Source organism: Parambassis ranga, chromosome 2 (genome assembly GCF_900634625.1).
Source record: "Parambassis ranga chromosome 2, fParRan2.1, whole genome shotgun sequence".
NCBI classification, from domain to species: Eukaryota; Metazoa; Chordata; class Actinopteri; family Ambassidae; genus Parambassis; species Parambassis ranga.
The window spans coordinates 11,692,138-11,714,699 of NC_041023.1; the positions used below are offsets into that span (position 1 = coordinate 11,692,138).

Genomic DNA, 22,562 nt, shown 5'->3' on the forward strand with positions numbered 1-22,562 from the left:
TGTCTTTTTTTTGTACACTTTCCCTGTGTCTGTTATTCAGAAATCATCAGGTTTAGTTGATGTGCGCCAAGCGTCTGTGGTATAACACGACTGTTCTCTCAGGCATCGCCATGAAAGGGCTGTATCTGCTTACTGTGTCTCTTGTCCCAGACTCCCCACCCCAACCCCCCACTCCAGCACCTTTGTCTTAAAATAGCCTTAGATCTACACATGAGGTTCCTATCTGGCCTTAAAAGTTCAACAAATTATGCACTACAGTTTCAGACTTGACAGAGAGAGAGCTTGATTCAGACACATTCTTTTACGACTTCATGTTGTGTCATTGCCATGTTATCTACCTCCTATGAATGTAGGGTCTGTCCTGGATTTGACTGCAAAACTTTTTTTTTTCTCTTTTTCCTTTTAAAGGAAACAGACAATCATCTGTAGATTCTTTAAAACATGTGACATTTATTCCCATTTTACCAATAGAACTGGTTCCAGGACACTCCATATTTCCCCCTCCTCCTCCACCTCATTTTCCTCTTCATGTTATTTCCTGTATGGATGGAGAAGCAAAGTGACCAAAGTCTCTTGGGTAGGGCAGCCATGCAGAGCTGTGTGAATTCAAACCTCCCTTCAGTCATTTATAGATATACATATATATGAATATAAATATTACTTTCCTCTCTCTTTTCTTGTTTCTTCCTTATTTAAACCACAACATGCCAAAACTGAATTTGCTGTCATTCCTGTTCTGGTGAGGGTCTTTATGTTGCTGAATTAATTTGTTCACATCCACTGCTAAGCTCCTTGTTCTTGTTGTAAGCTTTGATTTCTGTTTTACATTTCCTTGTTTTTTTTGGTAACAATTATGCTTACAGAACACGAGATAATGCTGTAAACCCCATTAGGACATAATGTGAATATGTATCACTTAATATAGTTCATTCTCTGGCTTGACTGTAAGTTGCGTTAATTAATAAAAATGTTTAAAAGTTCCTGTTTTGTTGTGACTTATTTTTTATAATTTGACATTTGCACTGTGGATGAAATACAGTTAATAAAATGAAACTAGTCTGTGAGATTCATTAAAACTTTATTCATCATATTTCTGCTGATAAAAATAAAAATAAATCCGTAGACGTGTGTTTGATGTGGACGCGACTCCAACAGGCAGTAGGGCTGGCACAGATTAAACTCAGGATTTTTAAATGTTACTGCGGATACACTGCAAAGAATAACGCTTCAGAGCTAAACAAAACTGAGAATCTCTGACATTTTAAAGGTTTTAACATGTTTTGATAGACTTTTATTTTATGTTACAGTGCTATAGTTTTAGTATCTGGCTTTGCTCTAAGTGTCACATTAGAATCACTTTTTTTTTTAAATCGGATTAAAAGCTGAAATTCGGTCTTTATTTGGAATATATCAGGGCTTTGGCATAATGCAACACTGATAATAAGGACAATTAAGCATTAAGGAAGAGAGTGCCACATTCACAATAATACAACACTTGGCTTATGTAGACAGTAAAGATGGACAGGATAACTCAAAAACAAAGCAAATGATAGTTATGACTCAATACTACATGCTATAAATCACCACACTAATTAAAAAAACAATTGTAATAATAAAACAAAACTAGACATAATTAACACAGTGTTTGATCCTTAAAAAACATTAGAAAGCTGTGTTTCTGTTACATACTGGAGGCTTTTTAACCTCAAATGAATCCATAGAGGACACATGGGGTTTCAGGGCCAGTTACAGTAAAACACTCAGGGAGTCAGGTGAATGAAGGTGGAAATAAAACACAGCTTTACAGGTTGTTCATGCACAACAGGTAATGTGTTATAGATTCCTTGGACAGTGACTGCTTCAAGATCTTGTACCATCACCTTTCCTCATCTTGATTTTGGAGACCAGGAATCCTGCATATCAAAGGAGGAAGACTCACAAAAAACAGTGAAATCAAGAGAGATGACTACAAAATAAAGACGTTTAACTACAACAATAAATTAATGAAAAAATATGGCCAAAGTACAAGACAAGATTTTTTTTGTATCATTCTCACTGGAATAGAAAGATCTTTCATAAAAAGTTATAAAATAAATAAGCACTCTTTCCCTTTGAGTTTTGAGTAGAAAAAAAGTTGCACAGCCTGCAGGACCCAGAAGAAAGAGAGGAGCAGTAAGACTTCATGAACTTATTTTTTGCAGTAGTATCTCTGCTCTCTTCTCCTCTTCTTTAGCCTTTGTGGTCAGAAAAACACACACGCTGCTCCATCAGTGTGACCCACGCCGAGTGGACAGTGGAAGCACTGGTACTGGTTTCCTCAGTACACCCAGTTCACTGGGACCCACTGGGGTTCACTGCACAGTTTGTCCACGGCAGCCTGTAAAGTCTCAAAGGCCTTATCCAAGTTGTCGTTGACGATGGTCAGATCAAAGTAGTGGCTGTAAGCCCTCTGGATCCGAGCACTCTCATCCACCGTCTTTCTCAGGTCCACATCCTGCCAGAACACAGAGGACACGTCAGTTCTGGTAACATAAGGGTTATAGACAAGAAATAGGGTGCACATGTTTGGCAGTTGATAGCAGTTATCACAAATGACCTTTCAGATGTAAACTGTAACCTCACATATGTCATCCTGTTAATGTTGTGGTAATGTTGTGTCATTAACCTACCGTGAGCTGCTTAGTTGTGATGCCTGCATCCACCACAGCTTTGTGCATGGCCTTCAGAGTGTCGAAATCAGGCGCTGCGATGAACACAACGTAAGGCATGAACTCTGCTGTCTTCAGTACCTTCAGTGCCTGGAGAGGGATGAGAGGCGCCACAAGCTCATGTAATCTCCCTTTTGAGTGGATAATGTATTAAAAAAAACTTCAACAAACAAACCCCTAATGTACCTGTGGGTTGACATCCAGGATGCAGGTGCGTCCTGTGTCGACCACCTCGTGGATGGAATCTATTTTTGTGCCGTACAGGTTGCCGTCGTACTCGCCGTGCTCCAGGAAGCGGCCGGCTTTTACATCCACCTCCATTTCGGTCCTTGAGGTAAAGTGGTAAGAGTTGCCGTCAAGCTCATCATCGCGTGCCCTCCGTGAAGTGTCTGACAGAAGACATGATTCAGTTAACTGTTTGATGACTTTGAGTGTGGCTGAATGTAGAGATATACATGTTCTAGGCACAGCATACATGGTATAGTGGTGCCGAACCGCGTTGGATAGAGGACCATCAGTCGGTTCTTCAGGCTCCGTCTGCCCACTCCCTGAGCACCAATAAGGACCAATGTCTTTCTCTGGAATGCAGGGACCCTTGTCACTTCTTCATAGATCTGCAGCTCATGTCTGTCGAACTCTGTTTAAACACAGTTTAAACTGTTAGCCAACCAGAAAAACAGATATCATAATTAGCAGAGTGGAGACTTCTGACCTGCATTCTTGGCTGTTAGATACATCATCTTCTTCTTCTTTTTCCCTGCTATGGTACCACAAAGAATTCCTGAAATGCAAGCGAGACATTTATACATTCTTTTCTATTACAGCATTTGACCAGATGGGGGCAGGTATGGACCATTTTCTGACACATTAAGCAGGCCTTTTGCCATAAAGCAGTTATCAGTGGTGAAACAGTGGAGCAGTGATAAAAGTCTGGCAGCAGACCAGTTCACAGACCTAAGGCCAGTTTATCTTTGCAAACATCAGTTTATAGCACAAGAAGAGAGAAGCTGTAGACCTGAGTTCACTGAAATCATCATTCAAGTTCACCATAACATCACCTGGAGGGACATGTAAGGAGACTCACCTGATCCGTCAAAGTCTCGGGGGACAAACGCTTTCCTCTTCTCCTCTAAGAACTGACTGGGTATCAGTCCTGTGGCACCGCCTACTACATGGCACGCCTGGCATAGAAACACAGATCACCTCACAATTAATTTCAATTTCTTCTTCAGTCTAATATAATCAAAGGAGCAATGCTCACCTGCCACCAGTTGGGATCCTCTCGGTTGACAATCTGAAGGATGTCACCTTTTTTGAAGGCCATGCCTGCCTCTCGACACGGGATCAGGTTATCGCTGGCAGGGTTGTAGTCAAAGTACGGCCGCACGTGCACCTGTGATAAACAGATGCACCAGCTCTGAGTACTCACAGGATTGACATTTCTATTTGGGTTCTTCTCGGTTAAGCTTTGTGTTAAAAGAGGGACAAAAAAACTAGCCTGGCCACAGCAGGCCGTCTGACACAGAGAGAGCATTCGTTACATCCCACAGTGCACCCAACACAACCCTCTGAGCTGTGCCAACACAGGAGCCTTTTGCCAGGAAAGGGTAAGTGCTCTGGCCGATGTATTAGATTAAGCAAGCAGCCAGAGGAAGCAATAAAACAAGCCAGTAAAATATAGTGTGCACTGCGCTCTGAGCCACAGAGCAGGACGTGATTTGGCATTATGTCTCATTCACTTTTACTGCAGTTCATTCATAAGCCTTCTAAGCATTTATCACATTTATTTGTTAACATCTTTGGGATTTTGCTGCAGAAATGAAAACTGTCAAAGAAAATCAGATACTGCAGTATTTTCCATGTGAGGGAGCATGAAATTACAGGAAGCATGTGTGCACGTTTGAGACCGCTACAATGACCTAGATAGCATGTCGAGTGTTATTAATAGGGCTCCCAGGGTTCACATTCCTGTGCAGGGGATTGTGGGAAGGCCGTAGGACGGATCGTCACCAGCGCCCAACATCTGGCGCTCATTATGTAAGAAGGAGTGTGCGTGTTTGTGTTTACATGTTTACCTGTGGAGGTGCAGGGGTGTCTCTGTAGCTCGGGAGGATTTTCAGTGTGATTCCTCCGCTGCAGTCCTTCAGCATCTCCTGCAGCTCAGTGGGATTGTTGCCAACGTCTTTCCCATTCACTTCCTTAATGATGTCGCCTACGTGGAGCAGACCCTGCCTGTCAATCATCCCGCCATGAAGGATTCTAGCAATGACCAGATCATCTTTCTCTACACGAAATGTCACACCCTGAGAGGAAGAAGAGAGAGAGTAGAGCGGATATTTATTCTCTGATTACTGTGTACACACACACACACACTTTGTTTCATTCACCTTCACCTATAATCCCACTGTTCTGACATCCACTCACATGCTTAAGCACTCACTCAGCCATTCATGCAACATCCACTCACGCAAACACTTTCCGTCTCTGCTCACCAGTGGCTCTCCGGCTTTCTTTCGGATGCCGATCATGCGCACGGCATCGGCCTGCATCAGAGCGCTGTTCACTGCTGCATCATTGGCCGTCTCAACGGGGGGCGGGACTTCATAGCATTTTGAGGCCACCATGTCATGAGCCTCCAGAAGAGACTGAGAGAAAGAAAGGAGGACAAGGTGAAATAATGAAAAAAAAAACGGACTGATGATGGCTGAGGCAAAATATCTTTAAATGGGACATTTATAAATAAAAACTGTTAGCTCAAGGGCAGACAACAGAACACTAAGTCTGATTGTTTAATGCTCCTTCATTTCTGAAGAGTAAAAAAAAAACATATACGCACACAATGGAGGTTAAACACAAACTGTGGACGCCTGACGTGGATGTGGATGCCTTACTGGCAAATTAAAAAAAAAATCAATCAATTTCATAGTTCAAATCCCTGATATGGATTATCACTTCATTCTAATCACTTAATTTTTGGTTGGCTGAGTGTCCATTCGTGCATAACAGCTTTCATCCAAAGCTTTTGAACACAAATACTTCAAAATTACTTAAATCACAACCACAACTAATTACTGAAGAAAACAACAAGCTCATAATCTCAAACATTCAGTGTGTGATGTAACAGCTGCTTCTGCTTCCCGCCTAACCTTGCCTTCCCCTCACTCCCTGACTCTCCTCTCCCTCAGTAGGTCAACAGGGTCTTATCCCTCAGCTTAGGGCACAAACCAGCTCTGATTGGTGCAGAGGTTTCTCTGGTCTCAGAACTCTAGCTCCTATTGGTCCGGGCTGTGTAAAGCCCCGGGTAAGGCCAGGGATAGAGGTTAGTGTTATACTGATGCATGAGAGCAGGATCCAAAACATCTGATCTGTGCTACTGTAACTACAGTCACAACATGGGCAAGGTTACCAAACAGTGTATGAGGGTCACACACATGTACTCTAATATATTCTAAAACAGTTTCTCTTTTTGTCTGTCTAAACCGTAATAAACCCCTGTTTGTGCTGGGATTATATGTGACAGGAAGCCACAGAGCAGGTGCTGGTAATTTAATTTAAGCTGAGGCATCTGTATGTTATTTATTTAATTAACAACAGCAAGATTACTCCTAGAAACCCTGTTTGTTTTGTAACTGTGTTTGCGTTTGTTCAGTCTCACCTGAAAGTGTGGCTCTTGGAGTATCTTGGAGAGTTCGGCCGCACTGTCATCTTTAACCTTCAGTTTGTTGATGTCACCCAGGATGTCTGACACCAGCTCCACGTTATTGTCCTGCACCGCTTCCAGCTTCACCTCCTCCAGCTGCTCGTGAGCCTGGGAAAGATAAGAGAAGAAGCTCAGGGAGGGAGCATTTCTCACAGAGAGAAGGTTGGGGTCTCTCGTGTGTGTGTGTTCATTTTGATGAAGTGAGTCTTGTGTAATAGTAGTGATTTCTGCTGCCACGTGTTATTTGGTTTTTTTTCTGCTCCGTAAACAAGCCACTGTCTGCCTCATGTTACTGTTTTGTTTCTGTTTAGTCATCTGTCATTGTTACAAGTTGCAGCCCTGCAGGGAGCCGTGGAGCAGCGGAAAATGACAACAGCCTGTCTGGCAGGAGCTACAGCTGTCCTCTAACTGAACCCACTGCACACTAGACTTCAAACAGCAGTGAAGACGTGTGTTAAGGCAAGTGTTATAGACAACACATGCATGGTTAATACAAAAAAACAGCACTGTTTTCTTAGTGACAGTATGTAGCCATCCGGTCTTCTGTGTGCTGATGCATAGAGCGCTCTAGCCTTACTGTTCTTGAGCCAGAGGAAGCAAAGTCATGCTGCTGGCAGGGGGATGTTGGGAGGCCTCAGAGCTGGTTAGTCTGCCCACTGCTGCTCACCCTGCATTATGTGTGTGTGCTACCTTAGCCAAGGAGCGTACAATGGGACTTTCCATGATGCCGCGTAGGAAGAGCAGGTCAATGTCTTTGGCGCCCGTGGAGGGCGGCAGCTCACCCAGATTATCCAACACCTGCTGCATGGCTGGACACAAAGACAAAGAGAGAGAGACAGAGAGGGAGGCAAGGAGCGTTATCTAGGTTGAAGTCATTCAAAGCATCAACACACACACAACACAGTTGAAGACTGTGCAGCAGCTGCCAGTCACTCAAGTATCACAAAACTATGCCTGACTACTTTAATGTCCATATTTGCAGTCCATTCACTCTCTTCATACACAGTCCCCCAAAGTATACGTGTGAAGAATGGTCCATTCAGTTTGCTAAGGACCTGAACACTGCCCATAAAAACTCTAGAATTCACATGCTGTCAGTTCATAGAGTCTTTTATCCTGTTAACTCAAACAGAGGGAGAGGTGTGGACTGTGTGTATCAGCCAGCTAGCGCCTTAATTCCAGGGTCTCAAAGCCCATCTAAGCCCATCTAAGACACTTAAAGCCCTGGGAACGTGTGTGTGTGAGACAGCATGTGTCTCTGTGTCATTATACACTTATGTGGGTAATAAGTATGTCCAGTCAGCACTTGTATACTGTCTTCCACTGTATGATTTCCCTGCTCTACTGACCCATTATTACTCCATCACTCTTGGGTTATGTTCTGTGTCATCAAGTCAGGTCATATTACTTCAAGCTGTTCTTTAAAAAAAAGCGGCACTAAGTAAATTAGTGTCTTGAAAATATAGATTATAAAACACTGCTGTTGCTTGTACAACAAAACTTATCATTTCTCTTCTTTTTTCTAAATCTTAAAAGTAATAACAAGTCACTCCCAAGAAAAAGTCAACCGCAGTCTCTTGAGTTAAAATCTACTAATTTTTTCTCATTTATCAATTGTTCTCTACACACACAAAAGTCACGTGATCATGCGCAAAAGAAGAGGCGTAGAAAGCCTTCAGCGTGCCATAAAGCACAAACAGACTGTGCTCCATGCAAAAACAAACCTTAAATATTTATGATCCCCTTAAAGATGGACGAAGGATGAGTGATGGGGTGAAGATAAAAAGTGCACTGCAGACTGTTAAACCTGTATATTCATGTAGTATAACACTGTATATCTACTGCAAGTGAGCAGACTAGATACGCACAGGAGATAGTGTGCCTAAGAAGGATATTCATGGGACCACACACACATTCTGTCAGAGCAGAGCTGTAATTGTAGCAAAGGCGTCCACACACAACCATAAACAAGCACCAAACAAAACACCACCTTACACTGACACTTAGTTGTGGTCCAACTCCCTGAAGATTACAGCATTTTCCAGTTTTTCTAATTGTCATATGTACGCAAAATCACTCGTCAGAAGATAAACATCCCAATTTAGTGGGTATGAATGATGCACGATAGAATCTGACAGATTTTACATCAGTATTTGAACACGTCAAACCCTCACACAGCTGTGTATCTGGACTTTTTGTGCTCTCGGAGTTGACCTTTGCCCCACTGTCTGACATCAATGTGTCACTATGTCCAACCACAGGAATGTTTGCTCATCCAATCCCATCCCCTGCTACATGTACATGACTCATCCCAACAAAAAACACACTGTTTTCGATCCAGAGATAACCTAAAAGAACACAACATGAACACTTACAAGTTGTGAAGATATGAAAGGTGATTTCTCATTCATCTACAAAATGACTCATTCTCCTCACCTGCTTTTAATTCCTCCCCCTGCGGCATCTCTCACCATCTATTCACTGCATCTGTATCTACACCTAGCAGCATGGTGTGTGCACTGAATTCCAATGCAAAGACTCAATTTAACAATTCTCACCTCTATTCCTCATAGAATGGACGACAACTCCCATGAGTAAAGACCTGGCGACCTGCTTTATATGTGATATTATTGGTTTTCGCTTGTGAGATGAAGATCGGAGGAGGATCTGGACTGACACATCATCCATAACAAAATAGATGTCAGTGTATGTTTCAGTATTGCAAGTTAAGAACTGAACCACCTCCGGGGGGAAACAAGACAGCTCTCACAGCTAAAGCTCTTCTCAAGCTGGGCAGCCAAAGTCGCTCATACCACAGGAGGTTCACCGAAGGAGAGCGAAAGTATTTTGAGAAGGAAAAAAAAAATCAAATATTGAGTCTGGTGCTGTCCAGACCTGGATAAAGGGTTTGATAAAAAGGCTTAACATACATGGATTTGTATGAAAGCTGCTGTTTGATTGTAGAAATAGAAGTACATACATTACCAAAACAATCTGAACACTAATAATTAAATGATATAAAAGACATATTATAATTAATAGTGATTAAAACACTGTAAATTATCATCCAGAGCATAGCTTTGTATGAATGACAGTTTATCTGATGTTGCTCTGGGAGCATTTGCTCTAAAACATTGTCAGATTATTTACATCTCATAGTGAAATAGCTGGCAACCACACCTTTGTGCTACAGCATCTCTCTGTTCATCTAAACATGTGACAACCCGCCTCTTCCTCCTCCGTTCCTCACCTCCAGACGAATCTGTTCCCTGCGTAGACCGCACAGCCGGAGGCCCCTCCACGCCAGCCTGTCCCGGGAGTGTCACCTCCTTCTCCTCCTCCTCCTCCCGCAACCCATTGGGACAGGGATCGTCCATAGCTGTGACCATCGCCAAGACCTCTTTCTTCCTCCCTGCTGCCACAAGTATGCTAAGGCTAACCACTAGTAAACCACCAGTAGTTCTGCAACTATGTCTTCTTTCCTCCAATCTCGTCTGTTCTGGCACTGCTGAACTTCTAAACTCCCAAAAAACAAACAAACAAAACACAAAAAGAGTACAGAGGGGAAGAGGTAGAGAGGGGATTGGGGGCAGAGAATGAGAGGAGAGACACAAAGACAGTAACAATAGAATGGGATTAAGATCAGAGGATATTAAGAAACGAGGGGGAAAAGGGGAGCAGAGAAAAACAGGGAAGATGGGAGAAATTTAAGAAAAGGAACAGTGGCTGATGTATGGATAAGTTTGGAAAGACAGGCATAAAATGAGGCAGAGAGAGGTGGAAATCTGTGTCGCGTAAACAGATGTGGACATGCATTCAAGGCTTGTCAGTCCCCTCCCGCCACTCTGACTTTAATACCTTCCCATACTACCCCACCCCTTCTTGCACAGTTCATAATACACACACACACACACACACGCACGCACACATAATCCCACAATCCTCCCCTGCTGGGCTTCCTGAAGTACCCCTCCTCTTGTGTCCCCAACCCCACCCAAGTCAAGTTACCCCTCTGGTCTAGACAGAGGCACACATACACACCAGTTGAATGTGTCATTATGTAAGTAATCTTACATAAGTGTTACTGAAGGGGGCCTGACCCTACATTCCCATTCTCGTCCTCCTCCTTTCTCTCATTCACACTTCTGCTCAGGGTTTGGGTGACCTGCTGCTGCACTTTGCAGAAACTCTCAGCATGTGCAAACTGTGCTTGTACGTACTCCTCTCAGCAGTCCTCCGTCAGCCCCCTTAAAGCCTCCTCCTTAGTCCAACGGGAGCCATTTCTTCCTTCTGTCTCTCTTTTTCTCCTCAAATTAATGTGCCCTTATCACCTCACTTCTTGCTAAGTCAGTAGACTGGAGGTGCTGACAGGATTATGCACATTTTTTGGGCTGCAGTTTAAGCTGTTCCACCCCTGAACATGTACACTTCTGGAGAAGCTTCTGGCTGCAAAACAGGACCCCTGTGTTAATAAATATTCTCCCTGTGGTGCCTCATTTTACACGGATGATGAAAATTATGTATTAATTTACAAAGAAGACCGCACATGCATCAAACAACAAACACATGTGTGTAGCCTCATTAGCACCTTTGGCTGTATAACACGCTTACATTGATAAGGTTGACACATTATTTTTTTAAAGGATTAATGTTTCCCCTCAGGTGGCTACAAACTTTGTGTGAGAGTTTAATGAGTTACCCTTTAATTTCATGTTATTAAAACCAATTTGACATGTTGCCATCATAGGTTAGCATGCAGCTAAAATAGCTCAATGGGAATGCTGTTTTTATTCTAATCCAGCAGTAGAGATATGTTAATCTCAATGATGGACCCACTGACTGAGTAACTGATATTAAGGCAACACCCTCATTATGGCTAAAAAATGTTTTTAAGAGTTTTTTTTAGGAGTTACTGTCATGTTTACTGTGACAAAATCGAACATAATCTGGAACTGGCTGCTCCTCTTCAGCACCCATCAAGCTCCTCCCACATTGACACAGCTGTGCAAGGAGCAGATCTGTAGGCTTTAATCTACCCCGGTTCTCCCTCCAACACTGTCAGCCAACCCCTCCCCCAGCTCAGGACATGGGATTTTAATCTGGCCATGGAAGCACAGGATTATAGAATCTCTCTCTCTCGCTAGCTCTTTTACCAAAGCTGGTGATCAAAATCTCTACACATCTCTACATGGCTAGAGTATGATACATTGCTTGGACTGGAAAAGGCTGAGATGGCCTTTAGCCATTTAGCCACTGACACAGGAGATTTCTTCTCTGGCCGTCAATACTTTCTCCAATTGAACTACATTCTGATCACTTTCAGCTGAACACACACAGGCCACTTCCTCCAAAATGTTGAGAGTAAGAAGGCAGGACAGCTGCAGTAGAAGAAAACTAAGCAAGAAAGTATCATGGGAATCCAGTGACTGACAGAGTCTAAGTCTGTAGTGATCATTTTCTAACAACTACAGGAACCAAAAGCATATCAGCATGAAGCTAGAGCTTCAAATGTACAGATGTCCCTTCTGCTAGTCATAGCAAGTAAAATACCACAGTTATATAAATATTAAAACTTTTACATTTGAAGATGACCGGCCCTTTTAAATACAGAGGATGTACTGCCAAAATTGAAATCCACATGGACACACACACAAAAAACACCAGCTGCCTTCTTACTTCTTTAAAAAGTGAGAATTTTTCTGCCCAGCACAGTTCAGTGCATCTTCATCTTCAAAGACTGGCAGCGCTCCCATTGAACTGACAAAATCATGTCAGCACACACAAAAAAACACTTCCTGTTAACACATCTCCAGTGTGTTAACAGTACTGAAGAAGTTGTGTTTACCTATGCCAGACGGTGTAGCCCCAACTCCAGTCCTACTGGCTGTTCATCAGTCAACTGTGAAGACCTGGAGAGAGACAGAGACAGGATGGGAGATGTGAAAAGGTTTGTGAAGCTCCTACATCTGCCCTGAGCTGAGAATGTTCAGCTCTACTTGCACTGTTGCAGCGTTCATCGATCCTCACATACTTTCAGACACATACTCGTGTTTATTTCTCTCTCTCACACACACACACTGACTTCACTTTTCTTTGTGGGTTATCTGTTTCACATATCTACATCATCCCTGCCTGTTGCGAGATAGGAGTCTTGTCTGCAGAGCGAAGCGGTTGCTCTTTCAGAACGATGCACAGCACGATTGATTGTCCTCTGCGACTAAAGGATGCATGCATCATCAGCTGGCACTGTGCCACCAATGTAGTAAATGGCCACTATTCTCTGAATGTAATGACAAAGCAGTATGCATTCACCCTAAGGAAGACTCTGCTCTCATTTTACACACACAAACACAACACACAGGCTACACTATCCATCTGAAATCAATGAGAAGCGCACAGATGCTTTGCATAAATAAAAGAAACGATGCAAAATGTAAGATGCATTGAGGTGCCTCTTGTTGATATTATGCACATATTGCATATGGTATAATAAATATCACACAGAAATGGGGTTTTACTGGAAAAATTAATATACTCAAGTGAGGTATGATTTTTGAGAATAGGTTTTTTTTTAGATTCTTTCACTGATTATCCAACAAAATAAATAATAAATAAAACAGTAAGAACTGTACCTGAAATCAAACTCAAGGTCTTTTAAGTCCACAAGAGATAACAAGAGGTGCTCAGATTCATTTATTTGTTCAATTTCCCTGCAAACCATGACTGCAGATAAAGGCCTTGAAAGAAGAATAAAAGGATGCTGAAGTGATATTGTTTGTGTGGCTTCCAAAGTCAGGAATAAACTTTCAAGTTCAAGTGGTCAAAATGACCTTTTACTCAGAAAAAAAAGCTTTCTGCCATAAAGCAGCTGTTTGATAGACTGGTTCCTTTCTTCCTTTTCACTCATTTCTATTCTCAATTGACCCCGACTGAAGACAGAAAGGACTCCCTCTCCTCCCAAACGTCCCCCTGCCCTGCTGCTTAAAACATTTGTCTAATAACACCGCAGTCTGGCAGAGCTAAACCTATTCATGCCGCCTTGGATAGCCATTGTTAAATGGACCATTAGAAAATGCAAGCCAGCAAGAAGAAGGTATTATTAAAAATAAGTGATGCCTGCAGTCACCCAGAAAAACAACAGATTATGACTCTTGCACACATTCATTCATTTCAGATGCTTTCATACTGTCTGTAAACTGTGGTGTACAAGTCCTACCTGCTCACTGAGAGAGATAATCTGCCTATAAAATGCCTGAATGTATGAATATTAATAACACAATGCCCACTTGACATTTGACCTTGAGCGCCTCTCTGTTTAACAGACACCCTCCTGCATTAAACATTAGAGGAAGTCAACTCTATTTGCCATTATCACTCTTTTTCTGTTCTACTGGGATGTTTCTCATTCATCTTGCCAGACCTAACTGGTCCCTTACTGTAGGAGATTACAAGAGAGAGAGAGAGAGAAAGGGGTCGATTCATTACACAACACAGATTATAATCAGCTCCAGCACACTCATTGGAAGTGAAAGATATCCTTTGGAAGAATTTTAATGGAGGAAAAGCCACTGGGCAATTCCTCGCCTAATCATCCGCACCACAGAGCAAAAGCCAGTATCGACCACTCCAAAGGTCCCAACCCAATGAGGATGGAAGAGCAAGAAAAAAAGGAGGAAGGGTCACAACCTGATTTCAGGGGAATGTATAAAAAGGAGCGCAGGGAGTGGGCACATTTCAGAGGAGCTGAGGAGGGAGATTTGGAGCATGAGAATGAGGAGTAGATAAAAGTCACACTAGGACTCTCGAAGAAGAAGAGAAGAGAACAATCCTTAAAGATTAGACTGAGTGGTGGGAAAAGCCTCTCAAGTCATGGGAGGATGAGAGGGAGAGTGTTGAGAGAGAGAAGAGTGGTAGGAACACCTTTGTAATCTGTTTCTACAAACTACTGAGTAACTATTGATCATCTAGAGTAAAGCGATTAAGCTTTTTGTATGTGTGTGTCCGTGAATTTCTGAGTACTACATTTAATGCAGAGAGCAATGCTTACAGTGTTTGGACTTACAAAGCTGGGTCACCTCAAGGACCCAGAACAGGACTTTAATCACAAATTCAATGGCCAGGTTAATCTTTCTCTGGTGTCTAATCAAATCTGTCTCGTTCCTCATCTTGGGTCTTCAGACAGAGAAAGGCTGTTAACAACGCTGCCACTGCCTGGTACGTATGAAATGATGAGCCAACAAAAGCCCTCTGAGTGCCCCTGGTTTACAGGCACTCAGATGATTGACAGCTCATGGAAGAGGGATTATGGTGGGATCAGAGGGTTTGTTTTTGTACAAAACATCCCTGCTGTCTCACTCGTGTAAATGTGCGTGTGCATATGCACGCTATAAAAAGGCACAGAGGTGTTTGCTTTTAATTCCTCCAGTTGTAGTCATGCTAGCAGGAAGTCAGATCTCTACCTAAGACCTGAGGATCATTTTCTAAGATGATGGAGTATACTTGAGGTCATGAACCTTCAATTCACACACACACACAGAGCCCAGTCCATAAGGCATCTATCCAAAAGGAACCCCTTCAATTCATGTCTATATTCTCTCCACGTCTATTCTCTGTCCCCCTGTGCCCTGGGCTCTGCAGTGCACATGGCTCTGAGAGCAGCCGTCACTCTGAGTTCCTCTCAATGACTTGAGAATCACAAAAGAGCCCAGCGAGCACTGACTTGCCTGGAGGTCCAAATGCCACTTTATTGGCTGATTTCAGGAGTAGCAAAGGGCAATCTGTAAACCACCCTGAGCCTCGAGCTGCAGTGTGACACTGAACACTAGGGGGACACAAGATACAACATACATGTGTGTGTATAATAAACCGGCTATTCTCCTGTAACCACCCCGTCATGTCTCCTACACTTCACCCTCTGCCTCTAGACAAACCCTATGTAGGTCACTCCATGTGTTACCACAGCCGCTCAGTAAGAGGATTACACTAAGATGCCCATCTTAGATCAATATCTACATATTATTTATCAGCCTTTTCCAACAGGTTTCCACTTTATCATTGCAGTGACTGGACAGTTGATCAAAGCGGCTCATTTTCTTCCACCAGTAATAAATGCAACTCTATTTAACTCTCTGCTGATTCATACTGACCTCCACTCTTCTTCACCTGACATCGAATTTACATTACAAACAGCAACAGTCAACTTCTGCATCAGAGACCTTTGCACACATCATGCACCATAAATGACCTCAATTTCCTCATTGGTGACCTACCAGCTGGTGGGAAGTCTTGTGCTTTGCCACTCAGCACGGAATGATACAATTACACAGCTCGTCAAAGACCCTTCAGCACTGAACGGCCAGTGATCTTAATAAGGAGCACCTCATGACATAATCTAAACCGCCACATGACCGGGCCTGCTCTCTCTCCCTCTCTTTCTCCCTTCAAGCCTCCTGTTACTGATCATTAGTGTGAAGGAAAAGAGAATGAAGGGATGGGGCACGGAGAAGTGATGCAACAGCACTTAATACGACTGCAAAGTTTAAAGATGAGGAAACTGATGCTGTGTGATGTTGGATGTTAAAGAATCGGATGTGATGTGTGGAAGGGAGAGTGGGGAAACTGATAAATGCATTTGTCTTGTTAAATTTTGGAATGTTGCTAAAAACTTGCAATTAAATTCTTCTTCTTTGAGATAGCAGGGCTACAGCCTGTGGCGCCCTACTGGCTAAAGATGCTCCAGCAAACAGAATTATTCTCACATGTCGACATTATCTCAGTGTGAAGAATTTTATCATCTTTTCCATTATCAACACTACAGACAATCGATGTGATTACAATGTAAAACGCATAATGTCACTGTTGATCCGCAGCAATACGTCCCTCTAAGGTCTTGTTGATGAATCAGCAGTATGGAATGTGGCAGAAAATCCTACAGTATGTTTACTTGTCTGGTAGCACTTCTTTTTAAAATAATGTTTCATCTGTGTATGAAGGTGTGGTCTGGCAAATAAAAGGTCTGTGATATGTGTTACTCATGGTTCGGAGCTTTGAGTCACTTCAGTCCATTCTTCACTCGCTCTGCCCTTCTCCCTGTTTTCTGTACCATCCCTCCCATAGCTGCGTATTAATAATAGAAAAGTAGAAGCTTGTGTTGGATTCGGTCTCACTGACAACTCCCATATGTTCCAACCTTGAGGCCATGTTGTTTAACTTGAAATTCATGTTTTCTCTTATTCTTTCTCTGTACTTTGCTGACAGAAAGGAACATTTACACGAGGCCTGAGAAGTCCAACTCTGTACCTTATTCCAGCTACTTCAGCAGAACAATAAAGGTCATCCTGAATCCTGACTCCAAGGTCTGACTGCCCATCCCTGCAGATTTACACTAATGGACTAAACTGTCTCAGTCTTCTTCCCTTCCTCCTTTTGTTCATCCTAATAGATTCAAACAAATCAGATTAAGGCTAAGAAAGGAAGGGAGAAAGACTCATAAACTCTAGTTTACATGAAACAAGATCCATGCTACCCCTCTCAGTGGTTTATGTAGCCCCTCCCAGGAAGGATCCCCAAGGATGTTGCGTGTAATGCATGGGCTTCCCCAATCACGTGCCCGAGGCTAACCTTACCAAGTGACCCCCCCCCCCCCCCCCCTTGCTCCTCTGAGCATGAAGTCCCAAGATCCACTGAAAAGCTGGAGCCTACTGTGATATGAAGGTGGTTTTATGTTTCGATTAAGTGGCCACATAAAGTGTGTCTGACATCGTGTCAGTGTATTATTTATATTAGATGGTGCCCTGGTGCAATTTCAGCGGAGGACAAAAAATAAAAATCAATACGACTGTCTGGCTGCGCCTCCGGTCGGCCAGCCTGTGCCAAGCCACTTGTCCCCTTCTCCGTTTCCATCCAGCGTCACCACAGTACAAACAATGCGTGGTTAGCGTTTGTTCATAAAGTTTTACCAGTCCATAAAATAAAAGAAAACGTTCGTCCTGGAGCAGATATTACTTTGTATGACTTCTCAAGAACCTCTCTGGTAAATGTTGCTGTTTATTATCACGGGACAGATCCAGCCTCCTCATCCTGCCAGCACTATAACCTGCAGCGCCTTCCTGTTATCTTCCCAGTCATTAATGTACGCCACTGTTCTGACGCACGGCCACATCCGTGCGCCATATCTCCGTGCGCTTGAACCGTGTGCCAGACCTGTGCCAAAAAGGCTTGCGCCGTTTTGATTGACCAGACAGCTGTACGTTCACACAGATCTCGCCACACGTGCGGCCATTTTTTGTTACCCATCCGAGCCATTGTGGCGTGTGAACACTTAGGACTAGGAGCCCTCCGCTGTTTTCCTTCCCCATCATATGCAGGAAAAGGGAAAGGACGCCTCCCGAGTCCACACCAGGCGCCCACGGCGAACTGATAGGAGTGTGAAGAAGGCTCGTTCTGACAGCGGAGCGGGCTCCACAAGGGGACGAACCTCCTTTCCCTCTGTCAAACTCTATCGCTGCACCTCTAACACGGCTAAGTGTCTTTGTTTCCCATCTGACTGGCAATTGATGAATGAATTCATAAACTACACGTTTAAAAAAAGAATCACGAGCCGACACTTACCTGTGAATCGTGTGTGTGAGTTCACGTTAGTCCACCGAACGTCCCGGTTGGACATTCAGACCCCCCTCAGCTGTCTGTCCTGGTCCCGCAGCAGACTACCAGAGAACACGATGCCAATCAAATCCATTCACCCCGCCTCCTCAGTGACGTCACGCTGCATGGTCCAATGGTAGCTGAGGTAAAACCCTCTCTAAATGATTATATTTTGGACAGTAGTACTTGCTCTTTTTCAGTGTGACACATTCACTGTTAACATCAGTAACATAGTGTTTAAATGAGACTATTCCAAAGCTAATATCATTATTTTTTTAATTGTTATTAAAATACATTTAACAGCCTTTCTATTCATGGTTCAGTGATGATAATAATTAGTTGTAACAACAGGTTAAAAGTGTCTCATGATAAAAATGTGGAACCACCACAACTGACTATAGGATTTATTGTAATAGTGTTTTATCCTTTTGAGTATCTAATTTCCCTTACAGACTCTGCAGTGCCTCTCTAACTGCTTAAGATGTACTCTGAGTGGATGTCAAGTTGCGGTAGCTAACCACTCGTATAATTGCAATAATGCTCTTGGAAATATTCATTTCTCCCTTCAGGATAGGCACTTATCCATGTGGCCACAAGAGAGCGCCATTAGCCACCCAAGTAGTACCCTCAAAATGACCATATAAGCTACTTACTGAACCTTTCCAGCTTGTTAAACCCCGTTTAAATGTACTTTATGTGCACTTGCCACATTGGCCAGTCTCACAGAGTTACGTCTCTGGCAACAGTCATCAATTTCAGCTGGGAGACAAGGTGTGTCACAGCAAGTCCCAACTTGATCGCATCAGGAAGACATCCAGCCAACAGTCTCTAAAAACCAGCTGTAAATCAAAACATGATTCCTCATTGGAAACAGATTTAGGGACAGCCATGTCAAGCCATCAGTAATTACCCCTCACATCTGCTGTTTTACATGGCTTACACACAGATTGATTGTTTTGTCTGTCAAACAGATGCAAATGAATGCATTGGTTCCAACAGTGAATCTTTAATAGCACAAATTTACATTACAATCCACTTAGGCTTCACAGATGACAACTCTGAACAAATTATTTACAATTTTATGGCACATAACTATAAGCAGTGTTGACTGATGGGCATAAGGATGTGGGAGCTGCAGTACATGTAGGCTCACAGAGGTAAGAGGGGCAGAGGCAGGGTGAGGATTTGGTGCAGGAAGGCATGAAGTTTAGAGGTCAGAATATCATGGAGCAGCTGTGAGTGAGTGAGAGCCAACACTGATGACAGCATCACCACAAAGATGGGTCATATCTGGAGAGAGAGGTGAAGAGATTAGGGTCAGCTGCTTGTGATTAAGTAATACAGAGAAGTTGCACTGATAAACTGTGAAATGCACACATGCACACACACCTTGACTGTGGAAGCGTGTCTGTGCTTTCCTTCAAAAGCAGCTCTGAGACCAGTGTGTCCAGGATCTCAGGACTGGACCTCTTCCCATACCTAAGACCCACAAAGTGAGGTAAAGAGGAGGAAATTAAAGGACACCCTTGCCATTTTTTAAACTTTGTTTGACCCTGAGGACAGAGAGACCTCTGCAGAGGGAAATCAATATCTTTCTCCTTGTGCCCTCCTGTCATATGTCCAATTATAACACCAGTAAATATACTGAATAAAATCAGATTGAAACCCAGCGGGCACAGACAGGAGTTGCATGGCAGGTGGTCATATTTCTCATTTTGAGCTTTAGATGATAAGCCGTGCCGGCGTGCTTGTCCCTTTGGGTGTCTCAACACCCGCAGAGGCATCCAAACCCCTGACATTCAGAAGAAAGCTGAACACTGTGGGCGGTTCGACTTGACATCCTGATCGTGGCAGTCAATTCTCTTCAGATTTTTTTTTTACAGGCAGTAAATGGGCTGTAAATGTTTTCTGATTTTTCAGTGAGGGCGAAATATCTGCAACACCTCTAAGGATCAGACAGCTGCAATAATAATAATTCCAATGGATATATAGATTTAAGGCCTTGCCATACAAACACTGACAGATGTTGAAGGACGTTTTTTTTTAATAATGACCTGTTGGACCACAGCAGAACGTTATGTTTGGATTAAATTAACTATATATCTCTGAAGCTGATGATAACCTGCCAAAATTCGACTTTTGCACAACCTAATAGACGAACTGGAGACTCTAACTATGAAAGTACAAGTAGAGAAACTAATAAAATCCAATTAGATAAGGAGCACGGTTTTTAATTCAAACTAATATTTGCAACATAGTCTACATTAAGCTTGAAATAAAGTCCATCAGTTCTATTACATTCTGCTCTGGTCTTGCAGAGAGCTTCAATTAGTCCGCCTACCTCTGTCTTGTAATGAGGTTGATGTAATGTCTCAGGGCTGAGTAGTACTTGGCCAGCTCCTCCGCCGGGGCGTCCTCTCCTGGGTTCTCCGGTTTCACCGGGTATCCCTCCGTCAAGGCGCCCAGGCAGAGCAGCGCCCACAGCAGGAACCCCAGAGTCCCGAGCCAGCTCACCAAGTTAGGATGCATCTGCAAGCGCAAAAGTAGAAGCTGTTGCCCACATCACTGGACTCTTGGGGTTTTAAATTTCCATCCATAATTATTATAAAGACATATTGTAATAACTGTTGATCTTTGAAGTCAGTTGTTCAGGAATATGAAATAGTACAGAGTTACAATGAGCAGGACTTTTTTCAGCCGCACAAAGTACTGTGCGGGGATTTCAATTTTAAGCCAAGACTTCTGTAAATCAAACATCAGACGTACTTACATTTCCCAGAGGGTTAAAGCGAGGGTTGCGCACGGTCCTGAGGCGTCTCTTCTGCTCTTCTGGGCGTTCGGTGCGCGCTGGGATTTATATCTGTGTGCGCCAGACGCGCAGCAGAAGAACGCGTCAGAGCTGCGCTGTATGTAGCACATGTCTTTGGCTTTCTTCGTGTGAACGTCACTGCTGATGCTGTCATTAGAGTGAGTGTTTAAAACCCCTTTTCTATTAATTTGAAATACGTACAATAACAATGCAAACATAAACATAAAAATAGTGAGTCAATAAGCCCTGTTTCCAATGAGACCAGGAGGGATTAGGGGTAGTTTTTAAAGGACATGGTCAATCCAGCTGTTATACAGGGTGCAAACCAATTAAGACCAACATAGAAATATAACAGCAACACTGTAGTTATTGGTTTGGATCATAGATAGCATAAGTTCACACCGTCTGATTCACTTAGTGTTGGTGCTTTTAATGCAACAAACATAATATTCCTTTATATTTACAATGCAGCTTTCACACAAAAAGACACAGTGTTGCATTCACAAACATTCTGTGACGAATGTTTTGGTGTTTATGGCAGCTCCTCTATGGAGGAAGAAGATGATAAATTATTTTACAATCAAGTAGTGATTCTTCTACATAATGTGATCAATAATTCCATCTGAGATCACAAAAGATTGGTAGTAATGTGGCACTGTGGCGAACTTCAAATGATTCTTCTATACACAGCCTCCTAAGCAAAAGAAGCTCCTGTGATGACTCCTCGGGTGATCTGGAATAAAAAGACACACATGTACATGACTGAATCAGTCCACTAATTTCATTTTGTGGTTCACTCCATCAGATGCAAAGAGAGACTGTGACTCTTAACGTGAACAAAAGACCTAAATGTGAATATCAAGACACGTCAGCCAAAGAAGAGCCCAATCTCCCAGAAACCCACTTAATAAGAAAAAACCCAAATAGCACTTCAAATGAATCTGAATCCTCAAGTGCTTCATTTACCTCCCATTCATAATCCTTTTGTATACTAGCTCGCAGCCATATAATCTGACAAAATCAGTATTCTTCAGCAGTGCTGCTTTTTAAGTTGTGCAGAGGATGTGTTAAGAGCTTTTTGTATAACACAGGATGCTGAGAAGCAGATGAGGAATGAGAGCGCGAGGAGCACAAAGTCATCATGATCGCAGGCAGGAATCAGAACTTTCAGTCCTCTTTATGGGATTCATGAAGAGTCTCACTTCAACAGGTATAACATCATTTAAGCAAACAGCTTGCACCTGACATTTGATTGATGCAGATGGCTGAAAGCTGAGAGGTCAGTTAGTGTTGTGGAGAAGTCAGAATGATACTTTGGGACATGGATCAGTTCCAGCGTGTCAGACACTGGTGCCATCCAAAGACATGACAACATGTGCATCCTCTGAATGCACAACTCATTGGTCCTTGAACAAGCTGAGATGACCATGACTGGGAATTTTCAGGACAATGCTCCTTAGAAGCAATTGAGTGCCATCTACATGCTATTGTTACATTTTCCAGTAAAATTACACACTATCACCTCAGATAAGTTCTAACTGCAGTTTACTATGATAGACTGTGAAAAAACCCAAGATTTCTTTAACAGATCTCCTCTGACCATAATGTTCTGTAGCACAGTGGATTTGGAAACATGTAGGAGTTGAATCCATGTCTGTACAAATGTATTTTAGCTTTTTAAACAGCATGCATTCTTTCCAGG

General features: G+C 42.9%; 2 protein-coding genes across 5 annotated transcripts; both read right to left on the reverse strand.

Annotated features, from left to right (window-relative positions):
• Positions 1 to 1,061: 1,061 nt before the first annotated feature.
• pals2b (protein associated with LIN7 2, MAGUK p55 family member b) lies at positions 1,062 to 18,145 on the reverse strand. Of its 4 annotated transcripts, none has more exons than XM_028428881.1 (14): positions 18,019 to 18,145; positions 12,254 to 12,317; positions 9,659 to 9,924; positions 7,117 to 7,217; positions 6,364 to 6,516; positions 5,201 to 5,353; positions 4,784 to 5,011; positions 3,970 to 4,101; positions 3,793 to 3,889; positions 3,421 to 3,489; positions 3,184 to 3,345; positions 2,895 to 3,097; positions 2,670 to 2,798; positions 1,062 to 2,494 (listed from the first exon to the last, which is right to left on the reverse strand). In XM_028428881.1, the coding sequence occupies exons 3-14, from the start codon at positions 9,795 to 9,797 to the stop codon at positions 2,318 to 2,320; spliced, it is 1,743 nt and encodes a 580-aa protein (XP_028284682.1). In that variant the 5' UTR covers positions 9,798 to 9,924; positions 12,254 to 12,317; positions 18,019 to 18,145; the 3' UTR covers positions 1,062 to 2,317. The 4 variants fall into 4 exon arrangements, with proteins under 4 accessions (XP_028284682.1, XP_028284675.1, XP_028284698.1 ...); XM_028428874.1 differs by having other exon boundaries at positions 7,099 to 7,217; XM_028428897.1 differs by lacking the exon at positions 9,659 to 9,924.
• A 1,037-nt stretch (positions 18,146 to 19,182) lies between these two features.
• On the reverse strand, positions 19,183 to 20,867 carry npy (neuropeptide Y). Its single transcript, XM_028429545.1, has 4 exons — positions 20,822 to 20,867; positions 20,393 to 20,580; positions 19,441 to 19,530; positions 19,183 to 19,341 (listed from the first exon to the last, which is right to left on the reverse strand). The coding sequence occupies exons 2-4, from the start codon at positions 20,578 to 20,580 to the stop codon at positions 19,320 to 19,322; spliced, it is 300 nt and encodes a 99-aa protein (XP_028285346.1). The 5' UTR covers positions 20,822 to 20,867; the 3' UTR covers positions 19,183 to 19,319.
• Between the last annotated feature and the right edge of the window lie 1,695 nt (positions 20,868 to 22,562).

Excerpts from the sequence above, each read along its gene's own strand:
- pals2b (XM_028428874.1), bottom strand. The coding sequence starts at position 9,797 with ATGGTCACAGCTATGGACGATCCCTGTCCCAATGGGTTGCGGGAGGAG. Across the intron at positions 7,218-9,658 it reads GGGAACAGATTCGTCTGGAG|CCATGCAGCAGGTGTTGGAT; the intron begins GTGAGGAACGGA and ends CTTTGTGTCCAG. Across the intron at positions 2,495-2,669 it reads TCACAACTAAGCAGCTCACG|GATGTGGACCTGAGAAAGAC; the intron begins GTAGGTTAATGA and ends GTGTTCTGGCAG.
- npy (XM_028429545.1), bottom strand. The coding sequence starts at position 20,580 with ATGCATCCTAACTTGGTGAGCTGGCTCGGGACTCTGGGGTTCCTGCTG. Across the intron at positions 19,531-20,392 it reads AACCTCATTACAAGACAGAG|GTATGGGAAGAGGTCCAGTC; the intron begins GTAGGCGGACTA and ends TGTGGGTCTTAG. Across the intron at positions 19,342-19,440 it reads GACACGCTTCCACAGTCAAG|ATATGACCCATCTTTGTGGT; the intron begins GTGTGTGTGCAT and ends CTCTCTCTCCAG.